Source organism: Mercenaria mercenaria, chromosome 5 (assembly GCF_021730395.1).
Source record: "Mercenaria mercenaria strain notata chromosome 5, MADL_Memer_1, whole genome shotgun sequence".
Lineage (NCBI taxonomy): Eukaryota > Metazoa > Mollusca > Bivalvia > Venerida > Veneridae > Mercenaria > Mercenaria mercenaria.
Window position 1 is genome coordinate 92,797,506 of NC_069365.1, and position 13,864 is coordinate 92,811,369.

The 13,864-nt window shown below is 34.8% G+C and overlaps 1 protein-coding gene across 1 annotated transcript; it reads right to left on the minus strand.

Annotated features, from left to right (window-relative positions):
* Positions 1–13,267, minus strand: LOC123559236 (uncharacterized). The gene is made up of 8 exons (XM_045351040.2): positions 13,023–13,267; positions 6,987–7,080; positions 6,686–6,748; positions 6,199–6,383; positions 5,441–5,577; positions 4,753–4,920; positions 3,601–3,963; positions 1–2,601 (listed from the first exon to the last, which is right to left on the minus strand). Exons 1-8 carry the CDS (start codon positions 13,083–13,085, stop codon positions 2,508–2,510), a joined length of 1,167 nt encoding a protein of 388 aa, XP_045206975.2. The 5' UTR covers positions 13,086–13,267; the 3' UTR covers positions 1–2,507.
* Positions 13,268–13,864: the final 597 nt, after the last annotated feature.

Consider the following 13,864-nt stretch of genomic DNA (forward strand, 5'->3'; position numbering starts at 1 on the left):
TGTTGTTGTTGTTTTATTGTAGTATTTCGCATTTGCTCGTCTCTAAATTTAGATATATTCATTTCAATTCCGAAATAAATATTATGATTTTTCGGTTCTTGCGAATAATTGAAACTTATAGGTTTTATCTTTGCAACTTTTTTTATTTTTTTCTTTCGTTTTTTTGTTGTGTATTACTTTTCTAACAGTTTGTGAATCTCTGGTATTGTTTTCGTTGATGTTGTTGTTATGTGCATTTCATCCCTATTCTCCCCTTGCCATATTTTTTTTATTTACAAAATCGTGTTTTCATACGAATCTTTGTACATCTATTAGATATCACGTATTCAAAATATAAAAGATAACTATTAATTTTGCATCACGGAATCGATGCGTAATCAGGTATCCTAGAAAGATGTCTGGCAAATATTTCAGTTTCATGAGAATTACTACAGAACGCATTGCCAGGGAGAGTTTTATTACGATGAAAACAAACTGTTAACATAAATAACAGATAGTAAATAACTACAGGATACAAAATTATCGTATGTAATGGTGTATTTTGTAATTCATGCCGCAGAGAAGAGATATCATTGTGTTGAAAATATCAGTTCTATTAGATTTCATACTGTGAGCATCAACAAGAAAATTTAATAATGTTATAGCATTAAGCAATTTGTGCATGAATTTAATATTATTTGATGGCTAAGTTTTTTAAAACTTCAAAATTATTGTTTGAGTTAATGTTTAAACCCCTATCATGCTGTACACGATTGATTCTGCCTTTGCGACTAGTGTAGATCATGATCACATCCGTGCAGTCTGATCAAGATCTGCACAGTTCGCCATTCAGTCATTATCTTTTTGTTAAGCACCCCTTTTTACTGTTAAATGGTAATCTCCAAATTCGAAAATGGACAAGTTCATTATATAAATTTAGCAGGGTAAGAGTTAAGGCATACAATAATAACTATAAATAGTATGAGGACCCTCAATCAAGAAAAGTCTGTTCCTTCCAGGAAAGTAAACTGGAATAGTAAAAAAACATGGAAAGTAAGACATGTATAGTTTTGTATTCGCATTAAATTCTGGCATGTTATCATCATTTAATACTATCAGATTTTCGTATTGGAGAGAATAACGTTTATTCTATATACTAAACACAGAAACGCCAGCGTCCTTAACATTGCATGTCATGTTTGTTAAAACTCAGTTGATATACTGTAAAACAAAACAATGGACTTCTAAATGTTTTGCAAAATATCTGCACGTAGCCTAGCATGAACGTTCATGATAATGCCATTTTGTACAAAGTGGCATGAAAAAAAAAACATACTCCAAAATGCTAACAATACAGTGAGGGTCTGCATTTTTCTTGTTGACTTTGACTTATTGCTAATGACTTCCCCCCATCACTGGAACATTGCATACACCTTGTTTGTTGACGTGTTGTTTACATTTTGGAATCTGACACCCTGACATTACACGTGCAAAGATGCTTATTTCGGTAAATGCTTCAAATATTACCGGGTGCAATTTACTGTATATGATATATGTATCTTTAATTCATGTTGTAATGTTCTTAATTCATTTTATGATATCATTGAATGTATATTGTGATGTCATGCCTAATTCAAGACAAGGAACATTGGAGACGAACCACTGCAAATTGTTGGATTTTTAAAGTAACGTTCTTGAGAATAGATTAAATAATAAACAGGTACTGCCTTTTAGCTAAGCCTTTGGTCGATACCACTTTTTCCATGCCGATAAATCCTGATATAGACCTACATAAAAGGCATTGAGATATCGACCTACCTAAATGGCAATGAGATATCGACCTACCTAAATGACAATGATACCATTAGTACTATTTAATGATATCTTAAATTCATTTTGTAATATTTGTGATTCATCGGTGGGTATCATAAAATAAAACAATTTTAAAATATGTAGATATGTACACATCAATTATAATTCTTTAAACGCATTTAATAATACCGAAATGTAATCAGTGATATCATAAAATGAATTTGTGATATCCACGAACGAATTCATGATATCACAAACTAAACTGTATTATTCCTTAAGGAAAGCATATTCACAAATGAATTTCGAATATCACAAAATAGTAATTAAATAGTAAAACGACACATTAAAATTAATATTGCATTTTTTACTGAACACCGTAAGAAATGTTTATGATTTTCACGACACGAAAATGGTTACCTTTTGCCAAAACACTTAAATTCATACCTTTGCAGTGGTTTATATTCAACATGAAATTTTATAGCAATAAGTAGTTCTGTACCAGTGAAATTTACATCTATATAATTATACACTGTTATATTTCTATGAACCATTGAAGAAAAAACGCATGATAAAATCTAAATCTTAGACATCTCTCCCTAAAGAATTACTGTGGTGCAACTAGTGATCATTGAATAATATATAATAATTTACTTTTTAAACATAATAACTCTACATAGATTTCGTCAAATGTTTTCAGAATCATTAAAACACCACATTTAACCACGTGGCGGGAAACACTGGCATCTCCCGTTCTTCAGTAACTTTGGCTTCCATATACCAAAACATTTCGTGCTTTTACATGGGTCCGATCTGAAAAATAATAATAAAGGCAACATAAATATTAATGACTTTTAACTATTATAGACAAACATATAGTGTAAAAATTGTAGGACTACAAGATGAATATGTCATATATGAGATAGTTTCTATGTCTGCTTATACCATAGGTTTTGCAAACCTAAATGTCAAGACAAAGGTACAATAATTTCCAGAGCGTGCCTACCCTGATTTTTATATATTAGAAAAAGATAAACACATATATTGGTTAGAGAACAAATGATTTATAGCAAGTTTTTGAACAAAAATTCTAGAGAAAATAAGGACTTAACATCTGATAATTATATTGGTTTGTATAAAGGGAGAGAATGGTGTTAAGCGCATGTAAAAAGTAAATGCCAAAATGTTCTCTCTTTAAGTTGTTCTTGTCTACAAGAATATGACACACCTTTCAAATTGTATCAATTTGAAAAAGAAAAGAAATGTGTTTATTTTTACAGTAACCAGGTTTCTTTTTGTTGTTTAAGCTAAAGTGTGTAAAGAAAACAAGTGGAACATTTCAATATGATATTCCGTAATTTTACATTCTTATATCTCGATACCAAACCAATATCAAATGTGCACATGTTTTACAAACAAAATACATAATCAATCAATAAAACACTTCATATCAAGATGTCTTCAAGCCGGTTCAAAATAGATTGCAAAGTAGATTGCATGTACGCATACTTTTAGAAGCGTTGGAACACATGTGGTAGAAATGAATAGTAAAACAAAATAACCCAGACCATGAAAAATACATTTACACAACAGTTACATTTCAAGACGAGTATCACTAACCTTCACGCTGCTAAATTTCTAAAATGGACTGGTCCATCATTCAATTTGGGTAGCACCACTTAATATTCAAATGGATGTTCACTAAAAATTTACACAGTGCAGACCATGATCCGTGCAGGCTGATCTTGGTCTGCACTGATCGCAAAGACAAAATTACTTGCTGCCAGTAGGCTAAAGGTTAAAGATTCTTACGTAGTCTGAGCCGGTGTGCGTTGTGTTGTAACAGTGGTCTTCTTTTCCACGTCTTCTTCCTTTTCTTTTTCAGATCTTTCTTGCGTTTCATCCTCCATTTTTGCTTTTTCATTTTCTGGTCTGTCATTAACCCCACTTTCTTCTTCGATAGTTTCGTCTGCTAGACTTTCTTCCTCTGATTCCGTAAAATCAACCTTTCCGTCTACATCTTTCATTCCAGCAATCGTGTCTATTTCTTTTTCAGCATTGACGTCATTGTCTTGATTTTCCAAAAGGATATCTGGACCAATTAGGCCCTTGTCAAGCTGTTCAAACAGTTTATCCAGGTCAATTTCGCCGGTTACAGTAGTTTTCAGTGTACATCTAAATTAAAATTTAATGCGAGATAGGAATAAATAGCTGCACATTACATCTGTGTTTTCAAATGATTCTACTATAATGAGAACCAAGTAATATAGTCTGAAGGTATACAAGTACTGAAGATGGACAATAATCTATTGTATAATGTATCGACAACAAGTGAATAAGAATTGTGCCAATTGATTTTTTTTCTTAGATAAATGATAATGTTTAACTTACTTGTAAATATCAGTACTGAAGTACGATAGTTTCGGACATTTTATCGTGTTCTTGTTCGGAACGATATTTAGTACTGAAATACGATTATTCCCGGCATACAGTCACATTCATTATTTTACATACTTGCACGTAGTTGTACCGAAATACGATGGTTCCAAACGTAGTCATATTCATTATCTTTCCTTACTTGCTAGTTCTTGTACTGACGTACGATGCTTCCAGGCAAAAGTCACACCCATTATCTCTACTTACTTGCGAGTACCTATACTGAAGTACGATGGTTCCGGGCATACAGTTGGTCGCCATGGCCCAGTGGTTTAGGCGTCCGCCTCGGGATCAGGAGGTCGAAGGTTCGAGTCCCAGGGGGAGCGTTCGTCCGCGGGGTGTTTGGCATTGGACTCGTTCTGAAAAGGCCGGCGCCTGGCATAGGGGTAGGAGTTGGGAGGTAATTGGTACGCACAATAAAGGTGTCTCATTAGCCAAATTGGCTGGCCCTTTCGATTGGGGTGACACTATAATAAACGAGACCTTTACCTTTACCTTTTTACAATCACACCCATTATCATTACTTACTTGCAAGTATCTGTACTGAAGTATGACGGTTCCGGACATTTTACCGTGTTCCTGTTAGGACAGATACAGTCACATTCGTTATCATCCCAGATCTGATTTGTTTTACACGATGACTTGTGTACGAGTCTCTCCTGTCGACACAAACAGCGGCAGCTCCGGGCTTCGTACCTGCAAGAAACAATTAAAAAAAGTATTGCAATACATGTTTTATGTTTAGTCGTTATGATATTGGTTCGAGTATCATGTAAAAACTGAACGTATTAGTACATTCTTCTTCTTATACAACAATTGATACAGTATGGTATGGCCATTGTACGAGTTTCAAATTACATGACTAGACGTCACACTTTCTTCCAAACCACGCATTACATTTACGGTCATCAGTTTAATTGCCATCTATAATTAGTGCTAAACCCCACTGATCCTTTGCAGTGATCGAGTCCATCTAATATTCGATACTAGTGATCTTGATGGTTGTTGTACATATTTCATTACCTTCCATAGTGAGTTTGCTATTATTTTTCTTTGTCATGATTTTTATAATCATTAATATGATTACTTTTACCTTGATCCTTTAACATTAGTCAAACTTTTATACTCGGGTATAAGTTGAAATATTGCTCTTAACATAATTATGTTCTCACTGATTGATTTAATATCCACCATCACTTTCGACATTGAGTCTTACCTCTGATATTTATGACACTCGTGTTTCTTTGTTTTACACTGTGCATCACACTGCACATGTTCTATGATCTTTACAGCTCTTATACCCAGAAACTGGAACCGGTGGGCTCCAATGTAAGGTAAACGGGTGTCAAACACCTGAAATTGTTCAAAACTTATATATGGAAGAATCTGGTATTGGTTACAGCTAAAACTTTTCAGTCCACAGTTTGTAAAATGCCTAACGGTATCTAGGCCTACAGCATTGTCTTTCTGACTTGACGAGATTTCAGTCACTCATAATAAATACATGTGTAGTACTTATTAAATTTATATACCAGAACGAATGCTAAATTTGGCAGAATTTTCAAGTAAATTTAAATATTTTCTTTGCTTTTATCCCACATTGATAACATTTTTTTTACAAAATGTACCAAACTTTGTTGCATTAATGGAGTGTCATTACGTCTGAGGGTCCGACATAAGGCAGAACTTCAGCGTGTGATACTGAGCAATGCCATAATGGTATTTTTCCGTTTATTGAATAAAGACATATTTGAGAACATAAAAAAGACTTGTATAGTGTTCTTTCTAGCTTTGGAGATTGCATGCATTCTGAAAAGAGCATTTACATACATATTTAATCAGTACATACGTTTTGAATAAAATCGCCATTTGCTTTAACAAAATCATGTTGTTGTTTTTTTTCTTGCATTTCAGAATGACTATGTTATAACCAGTTGTCGCTTATAATGAGGTCAAAAATAGAAACCATTTTACCTTCACGAATTTTTCTTTGATTTCAGTTGGTTCACAAGAAAACACATCACTCGTGCAGCAGCCACCACATCTCATTGCACGTGTACATGTTGGCCATATCGTTATATCCGGATCAGGGTGACGTGGTAAAGCTATTGTCTGTTCTCGAGGATTGCATGCGTCAAACATTGCGATCTGACTTGTTGCTGAAGTTTCAAATATAGCTTACTCGAGAAACACCTCTTACATACATATTCGGCATTTTGAAATAATACTCTTTCATAGTTAGCGCTTATTCTTCTCCAGGCAGACAAGAGTTGATGCATTTAGGCGGACATTTCAAGCACGAGAAAACCGTGGAATGAAATGGGAAATTTTACAGACTTGAAGCCTTCTTCGAAGAGAAAGTGAAGTTATTGTATATTTTGTATATTTTAATGTAAAACAGATTCTTTGTATGTGTAATAGTAACTATGAAACCACTGTGTACTAAATAAAAAAGCGTTACCTCCCACTACCATTTTCTGTCCTGTCTCATCCACGCCATCTATCGGTTCTGACAGCTCAACCACTGCAATAAAATATGCGAAAAAATCCTTAGTTGTAAAATAAAAAAAAATGGAATACAATGTGTATTTTAGTCGTTTTGATAAAATGTACCATCTTTGAAGTTTTATTGTATGTTTTAGTACTTACAATGCAAGTAACTTACAGAAAATAATTATTTTTGTCTATAAATGATAGAATAATGTATATTCATTGACAAAGGTCACAATGAAAGGGTCACGTGTGAACTGGATATAATTTACCTTTTTCACATTCCTGTGTACTCATGCTCATTAGCTCACAAAATTCAGTGTAATTTTGAACACCCGACATGACTTTGTGCATGTATAAGTCCGGCTGAAAATAGATTTGAACATAGCTTACAATGCCATTATAACATTATAATTGTGGCCAAAATGTACTTAGAACTTAAAAGCAGTGAAGAATGAGTTGATTGAATAAATGAGACCCATTTAGTGTGCGGATGAATGAACAACATACAGTAATATCAGACAAATTATTATACGAACGGTAACGTGTTTTCTCATGTGCGAGTACTAAAGTGCAAAAAAAAAAAAAATTCGCAAAATATATAAATATGCATTAACGGAAGATGCAATGCATTAATTTTGCTATTTTCTAACATACTGAAAACGTATCATTTTCTAGATACATGTCAAACACTTGGATGACCAGCGAGTGACAAGAAACCCATTTTCTAGCCAAAATATACATTTTGGGGTGATATTGAACATATATAGGTTATTGAACGAATCCAGTTAATAACTTGTGGTGTCAAAAGGTTACCATACAAAATTGCGTTTGTTTGATGTTCTAAGAAAAACAGGGCGAGGAAAAAACTCATGCCTAATATGGCAGCATTGATTGAATGCTTCTGATTGTCAGAATATCGACGCAAACAACTTTGATATACGAGTCCTTACTGAGTTTTTCGCAATATCTAAATTCCTAACAGCACAAAAACATTACAAAATAAATATTACATTAACAGTTACATTTCAAAAATAGAATTCAATGTTTCGAATTAGAGCTTTCAAGATGATTTTTCATAAAATAAAACTACATTAAAGATGGCCTTAAACGGTTAAACCTTTTCTATTCGCTAGAGTGTTTGACTCAGTTTTGTATGTGGTATTCGGGAAAACTTTTTATGGAAGAGTTTGATCAAACGCTTCAGTGAAACTACCACCGCCATCCTGGAATAATGCTTCCACTTGACCGGGATATACATCTAGGGTCTTTTAGTTATTTCTGAGTAACAATTATAGACGCTGTTCGTTTTACTTGACTTTTACCATAGGTCAATAGTTATTGCATTGTTCAATAGACAATTAAGTTCATAATCTATTGCAACTTTATTAATAACTAACTACACCTTAGCTCATTAGCGAAGCTACAATAGATGTCCGATACTTGTTTTTCTCTCAATACGTCCCTTTTCTCCGACCTTAAAGATGGACAATGGTGATGTGGAGAGGTGGCTGTCTGTGCATGTCGGATCAATTTTTTGTGGCCGCGGAAGAGAGACATAATTGGAGTGAAAAGGTGACTGTTTCCAGGCAATTTGAATCAATTCTGTTGAACTTCAATAAGCGAATAATGTAATAAATGTCTTGCTTATTAATGAAGTGTTCGAGTTATTTCTAGACAATATTAAGAACTGTATTTCAATCAATTGCAAATTTACGCGGAGCGAAACATTTTTATTCTAATTAGAGTGATCACTCTATGCAATCTTTATTGAAGGCCAAAGACTGATAATGAATTGTCAAATGCATGTTTTAATTTAAACTCCAAAGGTGTGACAAATAAACAGTATCCAAGAACGAACGATAATTGATGAATGTCTATAGAGTGGTGGAACCTATGCTCGCGGTATTCCTATGCTCGCGGTATCTTGATGAATACGCTCTCTGAAGAAGCACAGATCAAAATATTTTATCATGGCATATTCAACACCGACCAATGATGAGATGCCTTTACAATACACGTAGTGATAGCCGCGCGTGCGTCTTACGTGACGTATACTGCAGCCGATATATTTTCCGAAATCTGTTTCCGTCGCAAAATTCCAAGACAAATACATCAAAATCACCTAGTCAGAGTTAGTATATTGCAAATCATGCACAACATTAAGATATGAAATATATTTTCAAGCAACTTTGATAAAAAAAATAAAACTAAAATGTGTAAAATCCAAAGTTATAATGAATTTTCCCGCAACTGTCAAATTTGACACATAGCGCGAAAGTTTTGTCATGCAAAATGGCGGTATTTAACAAACACTATAAGAATTTTCTAATTTTTGAATTAGTTAGATATAAAAACAGAATTATTATTCTTTAAAATGAAGCTTAAAGAGTAATATTCATTTTATAAAACAAAAAAGTTTACTGCCGAAATCATGTTTACGTACGATGCAAGTATTTTCTATCGTCACGTACAATGGATGTACCTTTTTTCAAAAATAAACCTTTTCAAGAGCAGAAATGCACTTGTTAAGGCATGGCTTTTTCTTTTACTTACAGAATGGGTAGAAAACAAAAAATACATGATCAACAAGTAATAAATAAAGCCATAGCAGAAATTGACAAAGGGAAGTCTGTCTATTCCATTTCAAAAAAGTACGAAATCCCAGAAACCACTCTAAGAAATCATGCCAGGGGGAAATACCGTGGCCATAAAACATCTTTTGGACCAAAACATCTGTTGAATGCGTCAGAGGAGAAAACTCTAGTATCTTATGTTCTGTACATGGCCGACAGAGGGTTTCCTCTTACTAGAAAGGTTATCAAAAATCTTGCCAAAGAAGTAGTCCAGATATCGCAACCAGGCTATACAGGACCTTCCAAAAAATGGATGAAGTCTTTCTTAAAGAGAAATAAAAACCTTACTGTCAGGAAATCACATGCTCTTGATAAAGGCCGTGCATCAATTACACAGACGCAAATTGACCAGTACTTTCAAGTTTTGAAACAGACACTTGAGAGGCTTGACATTGCTAAAAACCGTCACATATTTACAATTGTGATGAGACTGGTTTCAGTGGCAACTTAACTTCTGATAAATCTGTTGTTGTTAAAAAGGGTGTCCGTCAAGCATTCAGAGCTCACATTAGTCTTAATGGCCACATCACTGTTAATTTTGCAATTAATGCAGCAGGGCAGACTGTACCACCATTTATCATATTTTCAAAAAACTTGCCCAGAGATATTTTCAAAGACGGCTTGCCAGACAATTGGGAGTATGAATGCACTGAATCAGGTTTCATCAATGGCAATTTGTTCAGTAAATGGTTTAGTAATGTTTTTCTTCCAGCTTTAGGCAACAGAAGACCATGCGTTCTGATCATGGACAATCATACTTCTCATATGTCCGCATCACTTATCAAAGATGCAATGGAAAACAGTGTTGACTTACTGTATTTTGCTTCACATTCATCACGTCTTCTCCAGCCCCTTGACGTGGGATACTTTCACGTCTTAAAAAGCAAGCTTTTTGAATTGGCCTCTGGATTGGGTTACGTAGAATCACGTGCTTTGCCGAGACATATTTTCCCGAAATTGTTGCACCATGCTATGATGAAAATTTCCCCTGCTGTTGTTGCTGCAGCCTTTAGTGCTACTGGCATATATCCATTTCACAGTTCAGTTGTAAAGCCCCTTTCAGCACCCGTTTCAAACCACAAGGAAGACTCTGGTACTGATACTTGTTCTCCCTCTTCTCCTTCTCCGAGTGATAACAGGGCATTGGTCTCAAAGCAGGTAAACATGTTAGTTAGGGTTGGTATGGTTCCTGAATCTCTGGCAGAGATTTTTGTTGAACCGCCTCCCATAAAACAATCAAAGAGAAAAACGTACCATGAAGCACGTGTGATCGAGTCTGTTCCGCCCTTGAAAAAGCAGTGCATTTCAGAATTCGCAGGTAAAAAAAGCTCTAGCTCTAAACCTAGTCACGTTATAGATTCCATGCGTGAATCTAGTGAAGAACACTTCACAGATGCTATATGTGAAGTGTGCTTGACATCAAGGCCACTATTCTGGGTTGGGTGTGATGAATGTGACGCCTGGCTGCACTACGAATGCCTGCCTAACAACGAAAAGATCGGTGTTGATCTTAGCATTTTGACTAAGTCAAAATGGCTTTGTTTGCGATGCAGGGAAGAGTAATTTTCTCATAGAATCTACACCAAAGAAGTGTAGGAAAAATTCATCATTGTATATACATACAAATAAGAATGGATACATATGGCATTAGAATACGTTTTTTAATCTTTGTTTTATAGTGACTCCATTTCTTTAAATGAAATGTACACAAAAAGACACATACTAATGAAATTTCATCCTCATTTCTTTTGTTTTTCACATAATAAATGTGTAATGTTATAAATATTATACTCGCATATGCTTGTTTGTTCATTTTTAGCATTTTGATTTTTTTTCTCGGCCTTAGTTTAATAAATATAACATACCACCAGCATAGGTTCCCTTCACGACGAAATTTCACCTTTTCACGTATGCCGTGTTGATAGCTCACAAGACAACTAAGTCACGTGATGACGCACATCGACAACATGTTTCGATAAAAGGAGGATAACTTTATGTTTTTGCATAGGTAAATCGAAATGGTAAGTTCTTCTTGCTTTTTTAATAAATTATATATGTACAAAATACCGCGAGCATAGGTTCCACCACTCTACACTGTATACTTTAAATGTAGTTATTCATTACTGTTACTTTTAAAGAAAGGTTATTTTAGTTCAAGTTTATTATATTTAGAATATTTTACGTTATTCACTTTGTTATAGATTCACCGTATCAAACAGTATGTGTTTTTCCATGGAGTATAATTTGTTCATAACTTAAATGTTCAACAGAACTCTTATCAAAGTCGCTTGAAGACTGTCTCAGAAAATGTCATCTTTAATAAAAAAAAAATTAAGAGGTGGTAAGACGCTGGACTGCACAATAAGACGTTGCGACTTCGAACCCCCGCTCCTCCGGGTACACACACATTCATTCGCCCACTCAGATCAGTAGGGACAGCGCAGACATGCGTATCGCAGGAGTTGTGAGATCAATCCTGGGCGTGATGATTTGTAATTTGAAAAATTGCACTGTTTCTGAAATCATTCATCCTCCGGCTACATCTGAGTCATTGTTGGCAGTTATTTTTGGAGAACAGGTATATAGGTAAGTACTTGGGCAGAATCCAAGAACACTGGTTCGATTAACTGCACTACATAAATGAAATATCGTTGAAAGACGACATTAATCTCAAAAGACACAAACAGACACTCATTCAGACCAAAAAAAAAAAAAAGATAAACAAATATTTTACAGATTTTTGTTAAGGCTGGTTAAATGAAACTGTTCTAGTCAGTTTCAAGTCTATTTACTTATCTTTGTTTGTCGCTATGGCCAAGCCTCGAGATAAATGGAAACATACATGATATAATATTCGTTGTTTTTTTGTTTTTTTTTTTTTTTTTTTTTTTTGGTTTTTCGTTGTTGTTGCGGATTTACTGTCGTTGGTGTTTAATATTTACACTGACCAGTTGTAACTTGTGTTTCTAACTGAAGTTATCAACCCGACGTAAATACCACGGTTGCAACACATACTGATCTTGGCTTAAATACTGTGAAATCATTTAATTTCATGTGCATATTTCGTGGTTTCGGTCAAAATGTTACTTTCTTTGGGAAATGAATTTGCGTATTTCAATTTTGGGATTTACTTTCTTGGACTGACCTGCAATCACGAGACCAGTCAAAAGTGTATTAATGATTTCACAATATATGATTTTAATTATCTTAATTTATAATCCATGCCGGTTTCTTTCTATCTGTTGCGCCGATGGCCTGTATGTCTTTTTGCACAAGTTTTTTTGTTTTTGTTTTTGTTGAATTTAACGTCGCATCGACACAATTATAGATCATATGGCGACTTTCCAGCTTTGATGGTGGGGGAAGACCCCAGGTGCCCCTCCGTGCATTATTCATCACGAGCGAGCACCTGTGTAGAACGACCGACCTTCCGTAAGCCAGCTGGATGGCTTCCTCACATGAAGAATTCAACGCCCCGAGTGAGGCTCGAACCCACATCGATAAGGGGCAAGTGATTTAGTACACATACAAAATTTTCAAATGTGAATTCGAAGTATTGTATACGAATAAAAACGATAAAAATCTGCAACGAAAAAAATATGTAAAGTATGTATTAAAATGATCACAACTTCAAATATTGTTTAAAAATATATATGTATATATTTCTCTTACCTGTTGTGCCTCCGTCATTGGCGTCAAATAAAGAATGAAGACTACAAAATGAAGAACTGCCATCTTCACTTATAATTTCAAAGCACGAAAAATATGTTTTAAAAGTCGAAAACTATAGTATTAGCGTAATAAGCAAATCTTTTCAGCGTTTTGTGAACATCACAGTTGTCCGTTTATCTAGAGAGAGGTCGCTGACTCCTCTGGACTATCCGATTATTCCATGATCGTGCATACAGGAAAAAACTGATAACGTCGATTTCTGGAAACAAACTACATTGCAATCAGGGTAAGGATGAAGTCGGCTAGTCGCAAAACGGAAATAAGTTTCCTTTATTTGCGTGGTTGTGTCTCTGGTGATTTTTCCATGGATATCGCCTTTAATAAAAAAAAAGTTGGTGAAGAGTTCTTCTTAATTTGGTCTTTGGGTCTACTTGTACATATTTTTTTGTTATTTTGATGTGAACTTTGTGTAAGAATTCTAAAATCAAACTCATGGAATAAATGGTGGAGAATGTCAAACCATTTTCAGGGCGGCAAACCCACGTGACGTTTGGATACCGCACACACGGAGAAAACGTATCGATCCAGGTGACATTTTGCCTATATTTTCCTTATTACTTTACGGATTTTCATAAAATAAAGTGCGTCGAAAACAGCAAACCGTACAAAGCGTCTGCCATCAATTCTCAGTACTTTTCTCGCTTTCAACACTTCGCCCAACTGCTTTTGATGGATTAACTGTGTTGATAACGCATACACTTTCGCAGTTGGGCGAAGTGTTTGAGAAAAGAACTGAAACTGATTACAGACATTTTACGCGGAGGAAAGCACTCGTTTTAATG

Excerpts from the sequence above, each read along its gene's own strand:
- LOC123559236 (XM_045351040.2), bottom strand. The coding sequence starts at position 13,085 with ATGGCAGTTCTTCATTTTGTAGTCTTCATTCTTTATTTGACGCCAATG. Across the intron at positions 4,921-5,440 it reads GAGTGTCATAAATATCAGAG|GTACGAAGCCCGGAGCTGCC; the intron begins GTAAGACTCAAT and ends TGTTTCTTGCAG. Across the intron at positions 2,602-3,600 it reads CGCACACCGGCTCAGACTAC|ATCGGACCCATGTAAAAGCA; the intron begins GTAAGAATCTTT and ends ATTATTTTTCAG.